General features: G+C 52.1%; 2 protein-coding genes across 8 annotated transcripts; one reads left to right on the forward strand and one right to left on the reverse strand.

Annotated features, from left to right (window-relative positions):
* Positions 1–1,329: 1,329 nt before the first annotated feature.
* CPSF4L (cleavage and polyadenylation specific factor 4 like) lies at positions 1,330–9,135 on the forward strand. 3 transcript variants are annotated; one of them, XM_007056079.4, is made up of 8 exons: positions 1,330–1,899; positions 2,462–2,512; positions 3,551–3,703; positions 4,861–4,956; positions 5,083–5,176; positions 5,851–5,893; positions 6,770–6,946; positions 8,454–9,135. In XM_007056079.4, the coding sequence occupies exons 1-8, from the start codon at positions 1,455–1,457 to the stop codon at positions 8,520–8,522; spliced, it is 1,128 nt and encodes a 375-aa protein (XP_007056141.2). In that variant the 5' UTR covers positions 1,330–1,454; the 3' UTR covers positions 8,523–9,135. The 3 variants fall into 3 exon arrangements, with proteins under 3 accessions (XP_007056141.2, XP_043383545.1, XP_043383546.1); XM_043527610.1 differs by lacking the exon at positions 4,861–4,956 and having other exon boundaries at positions 1,332–1,899; XM_043527611.1 differs by lacking the exon at positions 5,083–5,176 and having other exon boundaries at positions 1,333–1,899; positions 4,861–4,930.
* Positions 9,136–9,342: 207 nt separating this feature from the next.
* On the reverse strand, positions 9,343–17,483 carry C14H17orf80 (chromosome 14 C17orf80 homolog). 5 transcript variants are annotated; one of them, XM_043527608.1, is made up of 6 exons: positions 15,416–15,622; positions 14,882–15,002; positions 12,926–14,509; positions 12,359–12,466; positions 12,010–12,126; positions 9,343–10,732 (listed from the first exon to the last, which is right to left on the reverse strand). In XM_043527608.1, exons 2-6 carry the CDS (start codon positions 14,892–14,894, stop codon positions 10,704–10,706), a joined length of 1,851 nt encoding a protein of 616 aa, XP_043383543.1. In that variant the 5' UTR covers positions 14,895–15,002; positions 15,416–15,622; the 3' UTR covers positions 9,343–10,703. The 5 variants fall into 5 exon arrangements, with proteins under 5 accessions (XP_043383543.1, XP_037769748.1, XP_027674224.2 ...); XM_037913820.2 differs by lacking the exons at positions 14,882–15,002; positions 15,416–15,622 and adding an exon at positions 17,333–17,483; XM_027818423.2 differs by lacking the exons at positions 14,882–15,002; positions 15,416–15,622 and adding an exon at positions 17,229–17,341.
* Positions 17,484–17,487: the final 4 nt, after the last annotated feature.

Here is a 17,487-nt window from a genome sequence, read left to right on the forward strand (position 1 = left end):
AGGCGTCCGCCACGCGACCCCCTTCAAACATCAAGCAGCCGCCCTCGATCGTTCCGACACCTGTCACCTTCAGCGGCCCGTTCGAGAGCACCCGCTTGCCTCGCGCTGACAGGGCAGAACGCGCACCACGGCTGACTGAGCAGGCCGGAGGGGGAGGCGCTGGCATGAGCACACGGGGCTGCCGTGCCCGGTGCCAGCGGGAGTGCCGGGAATATGGCGGTGGAGGTGGAGATGCCCACACAGCTGAAAGCCTCTGTCAGGGCATGGTGGGAGGGTCATTCAGCCACTCGTCTGGCACAGGACAAAGCGGGAGCAGGTGCCACGTGGCATAGGCCAAGGCTGTCAGGCTCCGTACAGAAGAGGCGACATGGGCAGGGCTGGTATTGGGCTGCGGAGACGCTGGTACCTCCATCCCTGCCTAGAGCTGACAGCTGGATTCTGCCTCTGGCCTTGGTATCACTTGGATGATGCCCATATTAGTGAGGTGGTGCCCAGGCCTGCTCAGAAGCCAGGCACGAGCTTCCCAGGGCTCAGCAGCGCTCGAGCTGGGTCTAGCCAGGCTGCACCGAGAAGCCCTCAATACACGCAGTGCTGGGTGGCAGGTCGCTGCCCTCCTGAGTTTTGGGGCAGGAGAGGCAGCCGTGCCACCTTGCAGCTTGGGCGCGCGGGGGCACAGTAGTGACACGGGCTCTTTTATAAGTGTCAGTAGGAAGGGGCCATCTTGCAGTGGGGTGTTTGGACAGCACCAAGCGCAACGGGGTGCCGGCCACGACTGCAGCTCCTGGGCTCGCACATGACCCAAATAATAACTAACACAAGTTCTGGCGAAATGAGAGTATTTGGCTGTCGGCTTTTATAACACATGCCAGAAGCAGAGTTGGCTCGCCCCACACAGTTCGGTGCCAGATCCAGATTGGGGGGTTCAGTAACAAGTCACCAGCTCACCACAAAAGCTGCTATCAGGTGATGCGATAGTAACCAGGTAGGCCTGTTCCTTGCTCCCTGGACCTGGACCCAGGCGGCTCCGCAGACAGGCTCTGCGGGAACTGGCCCCTGAGAGGATCCGGCAGCCAAGACGCCACCCAACGACTGAGCTTGGGAATCTCTTAATGCCCCACTGCTAAGCTCTGTGCAGCACAGAGCCCTGGCAGTGAAAGAGTTAATGCAAAGCGCTCAGGGGGACCCTGCGGTTTCTTGGGGGAGATGCTGGCCAGCTGGTCTCCAGGCATAGCCAGGGCTGGAGGCTAACACAGTAAAAGCAGATGGCTGTGCAGAGAGCGATGTGGGGGGGGGTTAATACGGCAGGGCTGCTTGGGGCCCAGGGATGATTTTGCTACAGCTGGGGCGCAGTCCCTCTCAATCACAGCTGCAAATTGAGACCAGATGCTGGGAGTTGCTCCCTCCAAACTGTGGCCTCCTTCACCAGTTCCCTCTGTTTGCTGCTGGAGAAGGGGATGCAGATTCCGGGGGGCTCAGCAGGGACAGGGAGCTGGGAGCAGCTGGGGGCTCAGCCCGGTTTCCTAGCCGGGTCGGAGAAGAGGGGTGATGGGAGGTGCTGGGGAGGAAGGCCGCAGCGGGGTTGCAGCACCCAGGCTGTTAACTCTGAGCGAGCAGCAGGAAGGAGGGGAAGGGTGGATATGGGAGGGAGGGAATTTGTAGCTGGTCCCTTCTTCAATCCCATTCCTCAGCTGGGGCTCTTCAGCCTGCCTGAGGCACACGGGGAAGGCTGGCCTGGCTCCACTCTGGGCCTGGGGCTTGGCTGGGGGTATCTCCCGCGTCCCGCTGACTGGGAGGAGATGCAGGAGCTCATTGCTGGGGTGGAGAAGCTCATGTTCAATTTAGAGCGGGATGTGGAGCACCAGCGAGGGGCCCTGCTCCTGCCCTTCCCAGGCATGGACAGTAAGTTGGGGTGGGACCTGCTGCTTCCCAGCTGTGGGGCCTGATAGCCCTACCCCAAGTCCTGCCCCAGCTCTGTGTTCATGCTCCCAGCTTCCTGGAGCATCTCGCTCCCCTCCAGCCAGCCCCCTTTGCTAGGCCCAGAGAGGGCTCTGGCTCACGATGCAGAGCGGCTTGGTAGGATTTGCCCAGCCTAGGGCTGGCGAGGGGCTCAGGGAGGAGTGCTGGCGTTGGCAGGGCCATGGGGCTCGGAGCATGGGGACGAGGGCTGCGTGGGGTGTGGTGAGCAGAGAGAGGAGCCCCCTGACATCCAGCCTCTCTGCAGGTGGGGACACTAGCAGTGACTGGCACGCAGGTACCATGGTGATGGGCCCACCCCAAGATCCCAGAGAGACTCGGATGGGGGTAGATGGAAGAGTTCCCCATCCTAGTTGATGTGTTTGGCCCAGCCCAGGGGTCCCATCTCTGCAGAGCAGCAGGCAATGCCTGGGATTGTGGTATCCTGTGGGTGGTTACAAGTGGGTGAAAACACCCCCTCTCCCCATAACTGCCTCTCCCCTTCCAGAGTCGGGGGCATCTGTGTGTGAGTTCTTCCTCCGAGGACTGTGCGCGAAGGGTGAGTAATGGGGGCCTGGGAGCGTCCATCCAGGGGGAGCAGGGATGCTGTTATTTCGGGGATTGGTAGCCTGACAGGGAGCCTTTCCTCTCCAGACCCCTAGAGATTCCAGTACTAGCCCTTGGGGCTTGCCCCCTGCTCAATGGCCAGCGTCCTAGGGGTTGGTGGATCTCAGCCGACCGCCAGCGGGCGAGTGCCATCACCATGAAAACAGCCATCACATCTGGCATTAGCTGGCCCCTTGCGAGCCATCTTGGCAGCGATGGCCCAAAGTGAAGGGGCTGCTCGGAGCCCGACACCACCTCTCCCTGACTGAGAGGGGCCCCTCCAGACCGGGGTTGGCCCTGACAGAGTGCACAGGCAGGACAGTCCCTCTCCACGGGTGCTGGCGAGGAGGAAGGGGAGGTTGGCCTTGGGACCAAGGCACTGGCTGCTGCTCCAGAGGCCTGGGTTCTGTTTCTGTCACTCCCGCTCTCCGTGCCTGTGTTGTCCCCCCCGCCCCCAATCTGTGCCTGGAGCTAATGCCCTTCCCTGGCCTCCCAAGGATGCTGGGAGGATGCCCAGGTACCACGCTGATGGGGGTGGTACAGAAGCCCCTAGGCAGGCAGTTCGGAGCATCAGAGAAGTGAGCTCAGCGGAGTGCGATTCCTGGGTTCCACCAGAGCCTTGTGCTCCACCTCCAGGAGTTGAAGGGCGAGGGAGCGTCTCTCTATCCTGTGTCTGGAGATGCCAGCGAAGTTGGTGAAACCCTGCGAAGAACAGGATTCTCGTGCTGTCAGCTGTGCCAGTGACAGCCCTGGCTGCTTGCTGCTGGGATGCCGGAGCGGGCAGGGGGATCCTCTCCCAAGGAGTCATGATGAGAGCTCGGGCTGAGTAAGAAGCAGTAGCACCAGGCTTCGGAGGGGGAATATAGCCTGGCTGCCAGGACCCTAGACTGGCTGTCCTGGGAGCAGGATAGGGTGACTCTGCGGGAGGTGTGGGGAGTGGGTTCTTCTGGGCAAGGCAGGGACCAAGGCGTCTGCTCTGCTCTGCGTCTAGGCCTGATGTGTCCTTTCCGGCACATCCGCGGTGAGAAGACGGTGGTGTGTAAGCACTGGCTGCGGGGGCTGTGCAAGCGGGGAGACCAGTGCGAGTTCTTGCACGAGTACGACATGACCAAGATGCCGGAGTGTTATTTCTACTCCAAGTTTGGTAGGTGCTGGGAGCCGGGCGGGGGCCTGGCAGTTTCGGGGTGGGGTTAGGAGAGCTCTAGCAGATCCAGATTTGTCTGGGGCAAGGCGGGGGGGTGCAGCTGCCAGCAGATGTTCAGATGCTCCCGACTCCATCTGAGCCAATTCTTGTCCTGTCTGGGGCCCATGTTAGCTCTGCCAGCACGGGTGGGTAACGGGGCCTCTCAACGGCAGTGGTAGTGGGTGAACTGCCCTGGTGAAGGCACCTTCCGGTCCTGGCTGACCTTACTGAGTTCTAACCCACCCCCGATGCCTGATTTCTAGGTATGCTTGAGAACGGTAAGCTAGTGCCGCCTGCTGTCTTTAGGAGAACTGCCCTCTGGACTCCTCGCTTGTCTCTGCTGGGGAGCCAGCCCCCCAGCCCCTGTTCTGCAGCGGGTTCCCATTTCGCCAGGAGGTATGGGAATTCCTTGCCAGCCACACCCTGCCCTGAGCCAGCTGCCCCCAACGCAGCAGAGCCAGTCCCTTTGCGAGGTGCGTTTCTCAGCCGGGCGTTTAATGTTAACGTCGGCTCCGTGGGCCAGGTTCAGGGGGCTTGGCCCTAATGTCAATGCACCCGCTGCACCCCGGAGGGACCTGTTCTTGCAGGGTATGAGCTCCAGAAAGGAGTCCGAGAAGGAGGGAAGTGTTCTGAGCATCAGGAAGGGAGCACCTGGACCCTCTCCCCACCCCCCAGGTCACCTCAAGTTCGACGCTGTGTCAGTGCTGACTTGACCCTTCATGCTTTTGCTCGGGGGCGGGAAGGAGGGTGTCTCTGCCTTGGGACTTTAAGGACCAAAGCCCTGTTTGCTTTGTGTGAACACGTGCCCGTTTTCCAAAGAGCTGAGGTTCGGCCCAGTGTCTGTGGCCAAAAACCTCCTCTCCCCTTCTTATTGTGCAGCGTGGTCTCCGCTAGCTGGGGGCTGCGTTCCAGCCCAGAGGTGGCCGCCTCTCAGTGGCGCTGTGTGCGCAGCACTGAAGAACTTTGGTGCTGTATAAACTGCTGCCGTTGTGGTACTTTGCAAGCGGGGAGTGCCTGAAGGCTGGGGGGGAGGGGAATCTTTGCCTGCTGTCATCTCAAGGGGCAAGCATACAACAGGGTTGCTAAAAATCTTTCGTCTCCATCAATGTTCTCTCCAGGCGAGTGCAGCAATAGAGAGTGCCCCTTCCTGCACCTTGATCCAGCGTCCAGAATTAAAGACTGTCCCTGGTATGACCGAGGGTTCTGCAAACAGGGTGAATACCTTGCGCTCGGGAACTGAGTGAAGGGGTGCCCACCACTGACCCAGCCCAATTGGTAGCCATGGATAGATTTCTAGGCTGACTGAAATCTCTCCCTCTTTGGATGTGCGTATGTGGCAGGTCCTCTGTGTAAATACAAACACACCAGGAGGGTGATGTGTGTCAACTACTTAGCTGGCTTCTGCCCCGAAGGACCCAAATGCAAATTCATGCAGTACGTATCTGGAGGGGTAGGAGAGTGGACGAGACCTTGGCAAGGCCTTGTGGGGGTCTCTGGCCTGCATGGCCATGGACAGCTCTCTACCAAAGCCCAGAGAGTGGGCTGTCAGTCCGTCTCTGACTGTGAGATGGATGAGCTGAGCCCCAGCCGGGCGCGACCTTCCCCCCTGCAAAGCAACTTGATTTGTGGCTTCTTAAAACTTGGTGATTCCCCAGGTGCCCCCTGCCAATTCTGTTCTGTGACCACGGTGCCATCTGCTGGACAGGGCAAGTGACTGCAGAAAGGAGCATGCATCCTAGAAATCTAACTGCTGGGAACGCCAAGCCTCTGTGGCTGGCATCCTTTCTGCCCTTCGCCTCCCGCCAGCATACACCCCCTCTGAAACTCAAACCCAGGTCTGCACAACACATCCTGGCCAAGCCCAGCAGAGCTGCATATGGCAGAGGTTAGCATAGTACCTGCCGGCCCTGTGCCAGCCTTTATCAAATCTATTGCTTGATATAACTGGAAAGTGCCAGTTTTCAACTAGAGGCCTCTGTCAACCCTACCCCTTAGCCCTGAGACAGTCTCTTCCCTTGAAAGGGAGCAGAGGCCTGCAGTTAAGGTTAGGATAGATTAGTATTTCAAAGGAGCTAACTACCTTTCTTTTCCTTCTGCGCCTGCAATAGCCCCAAGGGAGACCTGATGCTGTGTAACTCAGATGTCTCCCAGGTAAGGCATGGAAAGGCGCCAACGCGCTCTTCTCCCAAAGAGAGCTGGGTGGAATATGAATATATATATATATATATATATATATATATATATATATATATATATATATAATTTTTCCCCAGCAACTGGCTTGTTCTCCCCCAAAACCCTGTTTCTGTCGAACCGAAACCATTCACAAATTCATGTCAAGTTCCCTGAAAAGTTTGGGCTGAACCAAAAAAATTGAAATGTTTCAGTAAGGGTGAAACTGAACCCAAATTTGTCACTTAAATGTTGGGAATTTTTGCAGAAGCCCAACGACTAGATTCCCAAAACACTGCGGGGATGGGAGGTGGTGCCAACCCCTTGTAACCTTTAGCCTGGAGGGTAGGGCGCTCTGCTCAGATATGGGAGACCTGTGTTCAATACCTCCCTCTATCTGATGTGGGGCTAGGATTTGAACTGGGTCTCCCAGGTCACAGGCCAGTGTCACAGCCACTGGGCTCGGGGATGTTCTGGAGAAGGGTCTTTCTCAATCTCCCTTGTTGAAGCGGTGGCGCTTCTTACAGATAGTCAGTCCTCGGAACGGGGATGTGCGTGCTCTCGCGACCCAGCTATCGAGTCATTCGTGCTCTCTCTGGCCCAGCGACTATCCATTGTCCTCCAGAGTGGCAACTCACCACCATTCCTGACCATGAAAGTTGAGATCTTGGGTAATAACATGACTCCAGCAGCTGGGTCTTTAAGAGGGGAAAAACATTGACAAAATCACCAGTTGTCAAGGCTGGAAATCCTGCTTTGACACCCTGAATGCTCCTGCCCTGTATCTGTGCTCCAGGTGGTCCCGGTCCTGCCTTGATTCCACCTCGCTTGACTGATTCCTCTTGTGTTCTTCAGGGGCTGCCGCCACCATCCCAGGCTGCTGACAGCAAGAGCGTTCACGAGCAGCAGGCCCCGCAAGTCCTGTTGCTTTCTCATCAGCCTGGGGCTAGGGCTGCCCAATGCCAGAGGGAGGAGGCTGGTGGCTACCCCTATGGAATGCTCCGGCCCCTTGGGCAGGTCACATGCTTCAAGGTTAGTGTCTGGAGCTGGTTGGCTGGGAAACTCTTCATATTGCAACTAATGATCCCCCCCCCCTTCCAAACAGAGACGTCAGGACTGGGAGCAAGACTCATGTGACCTTATGTGACGAAGTGGGACTGTTCTTAATATTTCCTCTGAATAGTGTGGGGGTGCCTCAGTTTCCCCTATGCAGTTCTTAAGTATCTAGGTGGTGGGGTAAGGGTGTATGATCATTGCAGAGCCCTAGAGGGCAGGTGTGTGCAGGGGTCTGGACACAGAGAATGGCCGACACCCTGTTTCCTGGCAACTGATGGCCTGGCCCTTCCCCCCTGCAAGGTGAGAGCTAAAGGGTTGGAGAACAAAGGGATCAGGTGCCCTCCTGGCCCAGGAAAGGGACAAAGCCCAGAGGAGGAGGGGCTGGAGGGAGTTTCAGTTTGGGGCTGGCTGGGACATGGAGTGAAGGGCAGACGTGGTTGTCTGGCTCACTGCCCCCCAAAATGGACCCAGCTGAGGGGTCCTGTTCTCTGCACCTACAAGCTCTGTGTTAGACCATGTTCCTGTCATCTAATAAACCTGTTTTACTGGCTGGCTGAGAGTCACGTCTGACTGCGGAGTTGGGGGGCAGGGCCCTCTGGCTTCCCCAGGAGCCCCGCCTGAGCGGACTCGCTGTGGGAAGCGCACGGAGGGGCAGAGGATGCTGAATGCTCCGAGGTCAGACCCAGGAAGGTGGAGCTGTGTGAGCTGTGTGTCCTGCAGACAGGCTGCTCCCAGAAAGGAGACTTCCCCAGAGTCCTGCCTGGCTTCATGGGGAGCAGTTCCAGAGCATCGCCCAGGGACTCCGTGACACCTTATTCCTTAGGCTACTGTCGTTGAGGGACCAGTGAATTCTAAGGTGTTCCCACCCCACTGCTGTTCCTCAGTGGATGGAACAATGTTCTACTTCAACTTAAAAATCACTTGGGTTTACTGATTTGCAGCAGTTCTCAGCCCACTAGCCCCTTGTCATCACATGCTCCTCAGACCTCTCTGTTCTCCTGGGTTTCTCAACCGTTTTCTCATGCAGCCCACAGGACTGGGGGGATCTGGATTGGCAGGAAGGGGACGGTTGTCTTAAAGCCAAAATATTCTTAGACTGCAGTGCTATAGGAGTGAGGAGGCAGGATGGGACACTAATGCCACTGAGGGGATTTTCGTCAATAGTGTGTACGCTCTTTTGGTCAGTACATTGAGTGCCTCGGTGACCCACTCATGGCACACGTGGGACAGACTATCAATCCTACCGCCAGGGAGCAGGAATTAATTATGCAAGAGTGGCTCAGCTGTCAGCATTCCTGCATAAGAAGAGCTATGCCAGATCATACCAACCCACTATCTCCATCTCTTTCACCAGGACAAGTTGTGGGGGTGGTTCTTTTTGTTTTAAATCTCCATCATGGACAACTGCTGTCTGCTGTACTGGCTTGATCTTGCTCATAGGGGCTACACAAAGTCAATGTCCTCCTATTTGTTTCCCTTGCAGTGTGGAGATAAGGGTCACTATGCCAACAAATGCAGCAAGAGTCGGCTGGGAATCCAACTGGGGAAATGATTTGCAAGTGTTCCGGGAAGAAATTCCAGAGGAAGATGCTGTGTTGTGATATAGTATCAACAGGAGGCCAATCAGGGTAGCTGATTTCTTTCACTGTACAGCCCAGTCAGCCATCCTGCTCCATGCCGTTTTTTTGCAGCTCTTTGCTAAGAGAAGAGGAAGGGGGAAATGCAGTTGCTCTAATGTAACTGTAAATTGGATATTTATTTTCTGACCCCATGCTGCTGCATTGGCAGGGGGCTCAGCTCTCAGCCTGGTGTGTCAGACACTGATAATCATGCCAATACTACAACACGGTTTTTAAAAGGCACAGTAGAACAGTCGGTCTGGATTCTGGTTAATATTCAGGACACTGGTGCATGCAGGGATAAGAAAGTGCTTCAGCAGGAGTGAAGCTGAAAGAGTAGCTGGTGGCTTCTAAACTACAGTTCATCACACTTAGCAGGATGCCTTGTACTCAAGGCAAAATCAAAGTTATTCCCTCTCCGTGTACCTGAGATGGTCTTCCTTGAAAATCTCATGCAACTTTCTGTCAAAGGCTTTTCTAAGAAATTGAGAAGGAAGCTGACTTTTCTGTAGTTTGGAGTGGCTAGAGTACGGGCTGGGTACCAGAACTGGGCTTCATCACTGACTCCGACTTGACGTGTGACCTTGGGCAAGACACTTAATAGCTGTGCGCCTCAGTTTCCCTATCTGTAAAATGGGGCTAACACTACCTCAGAGGGGTGTTAAGGCTTGTTAGCTGCTTTGCAAATTAAGCCTCCAGGGGAAGACGTGATAAGTATTGCATTTTAAGACAACACACAGTACAAAGTCAGAGTTAAGAAAATACTAGCGGAGATTTATTGCAGGGGAGAGTCATTTCTTGGTGAAATGTGGTTTTACTCTTGTCCTTCTTCCAAAGAGGAGGAGTTTTTTGAATGCTTCTGTAACTTATTTGTAATAAAGCTTTTTGCCAACCATTCTTCTACCTCTCATGATTCCATTACGCTTTTACAACCCCTCTGTCCTGGAGAGGAAACAAAATCTTAGCCAGCTCAAGGAGGCTAGAATCAACACTATTCCAATCACTCACTCTTGTTTGTTCTAGAAGGGTGATGTTCTACCCAAAGGGCAGCCTGAATACTATGGCTTGTCCTCTGCCAGCAATAGGATGCTGCAGTGCTAATGTTACTTCTGCTTTGCTTTAGTGCCTCTTTACAGGTCATTACTGAAGCAGCCCTTGACAGGCCAGCATGTTGTGTACAAAGGAGAGACTGGGCCGCATGGATGCGATTTTTGCATTGCACTGGGTGTGCGAAGTGTGGTGGAGAATGGCTCTTTCCTACCCTGATTTCTACGCAGTCAAACCACCGGTTTGTAACTCTCGAGACCAGATCTGTCTTAGCTTGTACAGTGCTTGACTTGCCAACATCATTATCCTTAAACAAGCCAGGCTTTGCAGAGCGTGAAGTCTGGGCCTAATCCTATTCCTTTACACTTTCACGCAGCCCAGTGTCAAACAGCATGCCTTGCTTAACACTGATCTGCATCAATGCGATGTGGGACTTGGAATGGGACCAGGGGTTAAAATACTTCCCCCCTCCAAGCATCCATAACAGGTCTCTTGTACCACCTTAGCTTTACAATTGAATTGGGGGATGGGAGCAGCTAATCCCTCCAAATTATTGCTCTTCCTCTTATTGGCTGGGACCCTCTGCCAAATATTCACACTGGAACCTGCAATTCAAATTTAAAACAGCTGGGAAGCAAGAGCCTGTAGTTCTCCCCCTTCCCAGAGTCATTCTCATGGGCCTAGAACATACAGAACCAGATTCAGGTTTGATATGGGCTAAAAGCAGTAGCTATTATGTTTTGATCTTCCAGTTTCTGTCCTATAATCCAGCTCTTGCTGCTTAGATACTAAACATCAACTCAAATTTCCTGTTAGTGCTCTAAGGAAACTGTCAGTCTATGCAGAATGTGCCCCTACCCCCTCTGGCTAATAGTACATGGCACGCGAGGGTAAATAAAAAGCATTCCCTTTAGCAATAAATTAATGTCGTTGATTACAACAGACGAGAGAGCTGTCCTGCAATCCCTTGTGTTGTATTCGAATGCAGATCGTACGATCCATGCCTGATTCTCACGCAACAGTCTGGTATTTTCTGTCTCTGGTCCTTGAATGCCCTCGTGCCTTCCTCAGTGATACCTGCGCCAGCGATCTTGTTCTTTACAGAGTGAGAAATACAAAGTTAATGCTACAATATGTTACCCCAGTGTAAAATAGTAATGTTTCTCTGGTAGTGTTTAAAGTCCTCCTAGCTATTCAAATGACCATAAATGTCTAAGCTGCTTTACTGGAGTGGGGTTTAACTGATCTTTTTGGTTTACCATAATTCTCTCCTGCAGGTTGACTCTGCTATGCCAGACAACTGAAGCATGATCGTTCAAGGAGGAAGGGAGGAGAACACAGTGGCAGGAATGAGAGTTTAAATCCTAATTACACCCAGCTAGTAGCAATAAGAGTATTGCTACACATCAAGCTCAAGGGGTTAGATGTTTGCATGTATCTGTGCATCTGCCCGGCCCAAGTACAAGGCACGCTTCTTTGAGCTTTCCCCAACATAAACACAAACCTCCCCCCCATTATCCTACCAAACCAAGATACTTCACTGCACATGCTTCTCCCCCAGGGGAGAGGATGAGTGAACAAACACGAGACCGCTGTGTAGTCACGTTGCTCAATGCAGTACGGGAAGGTGCCGAGATTGAGATGTGTGCAGCAGGCACTGGCTTTTTTGACAAGAGCTGTATGACTGAAAGGGGATGGTGGCTGGAAATTACGTTTTTAAATAACTTAAGGCTTTTCATCTTCAAAGTGTTTTACAAACGTTAACCTTTAACTCCGAGTCCTACAGCAGCTCTTGCAAAAACAGTTACATGACGGGAAGTTGCTTAAATTCAGCAGTGTGAGGAAAGCCCTGTCCTAGAAACTACATGAAACAGGAAAGTATGCAGGATAAACTATGTATTTCCCAAGGGGGAAGGGAATGCAGTATGTTCTCAATCCCTCGAAGCCAGCACCATCGTCACCAGCCTTCTGGACAGGTAGGAATAGTTATCACTTTCTTCAGAGCCCATCACTCCCTTCATAGACCAGCTGGCTCAGAGTTGACTAACGTAGGGTATTCCCTTCTACCAGCTGAGGAATGAGACCACTGCCTCTGTAACATGCCCGGTTCCTACTGTGCAGAGTATTAATTACAGGGCATGAAGCCACCAACCAGCCTAGGCTAATGTTCACCACCATGTCAGCTTTTGCTTTCCCCCAGAAGGCTTTAAAATCCATAAATAATGGATAGCTCTTGTCAGTTCCCTGACAGAGAGCTCCAGTATTAGTGTTCATAACCCTGAAATCACTTGGCTAATGAAGAGATTTTTTTCCCCCCCTAAAATGAAAGGAGGATTTGCTTGGAAGAGACACATGCCAAAAAGAAAATCTTACTCAGATGCTCATATCTCCAGCCATAGCTGAGGATGCAATATCCAGCCAACAGCATGGAGATTCCAGCAGCTCCACCCTTCTTTACGTCGATGTATTTGTTGTTGTAACTGCTCCAGGCTGTTGAAATAGAAACAGGGCCAGCTTGGTTATTCATCTCAAATTAGGGCTGATAGACTACTGTAATTTTAAAAGCCAAATGGTTGGATCAATCAAGCCACTTCCTTTTACATGAAGATAACTCATGCCAAATAACTCCTCTTGTCTCTCACATCAACATACTGCTGGTTTTTTTTAGACTAGGCTCCAGACAAGTTAACATGCAGAGAAGAAGCAAGTGATCCAGGCTCACCTTTCTGTACTGCTCCGAGCAGTCCCTTTGGAGAGAAGTCGCAAGCTGCCAGCCAAGCAGGCAGCTCCCTGAGCTTTACGTCCATCAGACGTCTTTCCATGAGGGGAGCTACAAAACAGTCACAAAAGTCAGGTGGGAAAACAGGGCTGGGTATTTTGCCCACACACACCACAGTCTGCAGACTGTACTCTACGCACAGACTGTTCTCTAGCATAGTTCAAAATGATTCCAATAATGCGGCTTTCCCTGCTACTTTCGGGGAGGAAAAACATACAACCCTTCCCCCTGGACTGGAGAGATCTTATGCTGCACTGAGATGTGTGTCCTGACGAGGAAAAACAATGCCCACATTGGGGGAAGCAACCTTGCTTTTCCATGGAAAGCCATGCTGTTCCTAGTGAATGCAGTTATGGTACCACGGGAAAAGCTTGTAAATGAGTGCTCACTTAAAGAACAGTCACCCAGTAAGTTTCCCCCACCGAATCCTGATTCTATATAATGGATGTAGCCTATCAGCGGTCGCTATGCAGTACATCTCAAAAGTGGTGATTGAAAGTCTCCTTTTACCTTGCGGTTCTTCCAAGAAACCAGGCTCTATCTTCTTCATCTTGATCTCTGCGTCCCAGTGGAGAGGTCTCCCTGGAAACATGCTCAGCTTCTGATAACTAGGATACAATTCTGGAAACCACTCCAGTCCAATAGATCTCACCTGCATGTTCCTGCCAGACGATTGGAACAGGCAAGCAGGTTGGTTTTCAGAGGTGTCGCACAAGTGTTGTTTCAAAGCCAGCTCGCTGTCTCTTCTCCCTGTATTCAGAACAGACTTGGAAAGTAAGGCAATCTGCTTTTCATCCACCAGAAACTGTTGCACACAGGCTAGGTAGTTGCTGGCTATTCCTTCATTGGCTCCTCTGAGAGTCTCTCTCACTGGCAGGTGGGACTTTTTGGTGAGGGAAGCAGAGAAAGAGGCCTTAGAATCCACATCACCATTTAAGTAAAACTGCTTCTCTTCTGTCTCACTTTTAGCCACTCTGTCCAGCAGAACGAGGCCATGAGGGCTCTTTCCGCAGTCAGCTTTTCCAGGATCGCTGAGTTCGTGCATTTCAGTTGCAGTTAAACAATTGCCTTTTTCTCTCTCTCCACTCAAGGTATTACTTTCTGCAACCTCCAGACTAAAAGCATTTGTGTTCATGGCCCCCGTACCGTTCATGTTCTTCCAATGGTCAGACTGGACTGTATCTGCATGGCTTTCAGAGCAGTCTGGAGCCAGCATTTCCAGATACCATCCCTGGGTTGTACAATTACGTGTGGTAGCACTGTCTACCAGAGTGCCGTGAATTTTGGATTCATTCCTACCTCTTAGCACTTTGACACGATGTTTCTCAATAACTACTTTCACTCCCTCAAGAGCTGCCCTGGGAGTACTTTCAAGATCACAAGTGGGTAAATCCAGAGAACCAGCCACCTCCTGTGTTGGAGACCCTACCTTCCTTTGTTTCTGTTTTGCAGAAGATCTTATTGGGTCATTAGGAAACTTTGAAGCAGATTTTCCATCCTTATTCAAAGAAGAAAGCTCCAAAATGCCACCAGGTGCTGAATTTTCATCGTGAGAAGTATTTTTACTTCTGCTTTTCTGTTTGGTGGGTAACTGCTTTGCTTTTGAAGTCCTCTTCTCTGCTGCATTCATGTGCATTCTGGCCTCTTCTTGAACTACTGTCATTCCTTCATCTCTGTGTGTCTTTTCAGAAGTCAGTTTAATTTGCCGCTTTGTATTTTTACCTGGCTTTTCTGCAGGCAAGTTGCTAGCTATTTCTGATCCAGCAGTACCCCCTATTTGTAAGGGGTTTAATTTCCTTTCTGCTTTGTTCCCTATTGTGTCAAAGGATTTTTTCTTACTTTCTCTTTCTGAGCTATTGTCTGGGGTTGTGATCTTCTCTTTACTTTGTCCCCTTTTTTTCTCAGTAGCCAAGAGTCTAACTGGCTTGGAATGAGACGCTTTCAAGTCAGGAGAGGCCACCTTGCCTAAGTCAAAAGCAGTTTTCGTGTCTCCTGCCATCTTACAGTGTGGCAAGTGGGACTTCAGTCGCTTAAATGGCTTCCTACAATAGGGACACAGTTCCATTCCTGGGGGCACACCTGCCATCTTTCTGTCTGGAAAGAAAAATAAAAAGCATTATCTACTAGCATGTGTCATAGCAAGAATAGATCCTGTGATAGGAATTAGGGTGAGATGCTGCTCAGGAAAGGTAGGTAGGAGTGGAAAAGAGGCCACTACAGGGACTAGTTAGCACAGGGAAGTTACATTTTATCCTGTTGTCTAGTATGACAAGGTAAACAAAGGAAAGCACACACCGTTGAAGAGAAAAAAACACTCCCAAGTAAAAATAGGACAGTGGCTGAGTGAGATTGAGGTACAAAGGTAGAGAAAGCCTTAGATTGGCCAAAATTGCAAGACTTACACAGGAATGCAACTTGCCAGGGTCACATGCATAAAACATGTCCTTAATTAAGCATGGCACTTGCCTATGTCCTGCATTAAACCTTGAATGATTGATCCTTGCCTCAGCCATGTGTGAGCTTTGCACTTGTGATGGTAGGGGTCCCTGAGCAGGATAACTCATTCATGCTGCCATGTCTGCACCTTCTAAAAAAACCTCAGCCCTGGTGGAAGGAGATTGAGTTTTGCAATGACCGAGGGCTCCTGCTGAAGTGTTGGTGTCCCTTCCCCCTCCTCGAGCAGTTAGAAGCACAAAACCTCAAAGTAAAAAAAGCAGCATTGTTTGCCTGACTCCTAAGCCCCCTGCAACGATAAACGCACTGGGGGCAGTGGGGAGAAGAAAGCAGGGCTGAGTGCTGCCTGATCTGTCTGTGAGCCAGATGTGAAAATAAAAAGTACACCTCCCTACTCCAGCCTTCTGTCACAGTGACAGTCGCTCTGAGAGCAACAACTTCCTGGCTGAGCTCTCTTCCCTCCCCTTCCATGGCTGGGAAAGCAGCTCCCTGCTCCAAAAATATCCCTCCTCCTCCTGCAGCAGGTCCAGCTGCTCTCATGCCTACCTGCTCAGTGGGGATGCAGGGGCATGTGGCATTTGGGGCAGCTTTAGTTCCCGTCCTGTGCTCCAGCAGCCTTTAGGCTGCATCAACAGCAGTTCCCCGGGGAACCACGAGCCCTTCTATCGTGGTGGCTGGCTGCTCCATCCATCCTCTTCCCACTGCTCTGAGAGGTGCTCTGCTGTCTCACGTGGGGGTGTTAATAAAGCTCTTGTTGAAGCTTGCCTGACCCCGTCACATGACAGAAACAAGGGGCTAGTTCCCACTGTGTTGTGATGCTTGCAGCATCAGGGTTACAAAGGAAACCACAAGAGTTCAAAAATCTTGAGCCCCTCCAGAGCCCTCCCACGTTATGAGATTGGCCTAAAAATCATGAGATTTTAAAAAGAATACATTTTGGGGGTTGGGGTGGTTATTTATTTTTTTTTAATTTGCCTTCTGGGTTTTGAGCTGGGCAGGGGGGGAATCACCTTTTCCAGCTTTCCTCGGCAACAGCAAGAGCTAGAAACAAAACATATCTTTGTTTGTAAACGAAAGCTGAACGTATCATGACTTCAGGAGCTGGGGCTTTAAGCAAAACACCGTGACAAGTGTGATACAGTCGTGAGTTGGGTAACGCTGAAAGCAGCTGCTGAACCTAGGCGTTCTGCTAGTGACCAGCTTCTCAATATGAAAAAATAGGACAAGAAGGGGAGGCAGGACGGTATCCTGATGATTTAAGTTCCTCCCCAGGGGAGAGCACTGACAATATCTACCCCTGCAGTCTCCTTGCTGTTATCTCATTTGCCAGTCTCAAATCTCCCATGGGAGATGCTCAGAGGCTAGGGTGATGGACACCAGTGGGAGCCTCTAAAAGAAACAGAATAAAGCCATTGGTTACAGGTGACCCTTAGGGGTGTTAATAAAGCTGTTATTAGAGGGAGCCCATGGGGGGGGCTCTTTGCCTGAGGGCGTCAATAAAGCTGTTGTTGAAGGGGGCCCATGGGGCGGTGTTTGCCTTAGGGTGTTAATAAAGCTACTGTTGAAGGGGGTCAATAAACCTGTTGAAGGGGGCCCATGGGGGGGCTGTTTGCACTGAGGGTGTCAATAAAGCTGTTGTTGAAGGGGGCCCATGGGGCGGTGTTTGCCTTAGGGTGTTAATAAAGCTACTGTTGAAGGGGGTCCATGGTGGGGGGCAGTTTGAGGGTGTCAATAAACCTGTTGAAGGGGGCCCATGGGGGGGCTGTTTGCCTGAGGGTGTCAATAAAGCTGTTGTTGAAGGGGGCCCATGGGGGGGCTGTTTGCACTGAGGGTGTCAATAAAGCTGTTGGTGAAGGGGGCCCATGGGGGGCTGTTTGCCTTAGGGTGTTGATAAAGCCACTGTGAAGGGGGTCCATGAGGGGGCTGTTTGCCTGAGGGTGTCAATAAAGCTGTTGTTGAAGGGGACCCGTGGGGGGGGCTGTTTGCCTGAGGGTGTCAATAAAGCTGTTGTTGAAGGGGACCCGTGGGGGGGGGGGCGCTGTTTGCCTGAGGGTGTCAATAAAGCTGTTGTTGAAGGGGACCCGTGGGGGGGGCTGTTTGCCTGAGGGTGTCAATAAAGCTGTTGTTGAAGGGGACCCGTGGGGGGGGCTGTTTGCCTGAGGGTGTCAATAAAGCTGTTGTTGAAGGGGGACTCAGCACAGGCCCTGCGGGGGCCCCACACACACTAACCTCCCTCCCCATTCTGCCGCTGTGCTGACCCCTTCAACGCAAGCATTAGGAGGCCTCCCCTCCCCCTCAGCGGGGCGACGACAATCCTGCCTGATACCAAATGCCATTTTCTGACACTGTGCTACTGTACCAGCCTGGCTGAGGCGCTGCGAGGAGTCAGATTCCTGCCTGGAATTCCCGTCTGCGATTCAATAAAAATTACATTTCCGGACAGGCAAGACACTGGTCACCTACCCATCTAAGTGGATATGAAGCGCATGCGCGGAAGCCTCAGGGACCAGCTGTGGTGACTACGCATGAGCACCAGGTCGGTAGTCTGGCCTTTAGACACACGCATAAAAGCGGCACGTAGTCAACGCGCATGCGCAACACGGAAATGCTGCGTAGGG

This window comes from Chelonia mydas, chromosome 14 (genome assembly GCF_015237465.2).
Source record: "Chelonia mydas isolate rCheMyd1 chromosome 14, rCheMyd1.pri.v2, whole genome shotgun sequence".
NCBI classification, from domain to species: domain Eukaryota; kingdom Metazoa; phylum Chordata; order Testudines; family Cheloniidae; genus Chelonia; species Chelonia mydas.

Coding starts and splice junctions, on each gene's coding strand:
- C14H17orf80 (XM_037913819.2), bottom strand. CDS start 17,144: ATGCTTGCGTTGAAGGGGTCAGCACAGCGGCAGAATGGGGAGGGAG. Junction 14,510..17,098: donor GCGGCAGAATGGGGAGGGAG/GTTAGTGTGTGT, acceptor TTTTCTTTCCAG/ACAGAAAGATGGCAGGTGTG. Junction 12,127..12,358: donor GCTCGGAGCAGTACAGAAAG/GTGAGCCTGGAT, acceptor CTATTTCAACAG/CCTGGAGCAGTTACAACAAC.
- CPSF4L (XM_007056079.4), top strand. CDS start 1,455: ATGCAGATTCCGGGGGGCTCAGCAGGGACAGGGAGCTGGGAGCAGCTG. Junction 5,177..5,850: donor CCCAAATGCAAATTCATGCA/GTACGTATCTGG, acceptor CGCCTGCAATAG/CCCCAAGGGAGACCTGATGC. Junction 6,947..8,453: donor GGCAGGTCACATGCTTCAAG/GTTAGTGTCTGG, acceptor TTTCCCTTGCAG/TGTGGAGATAAGGGTCACTA.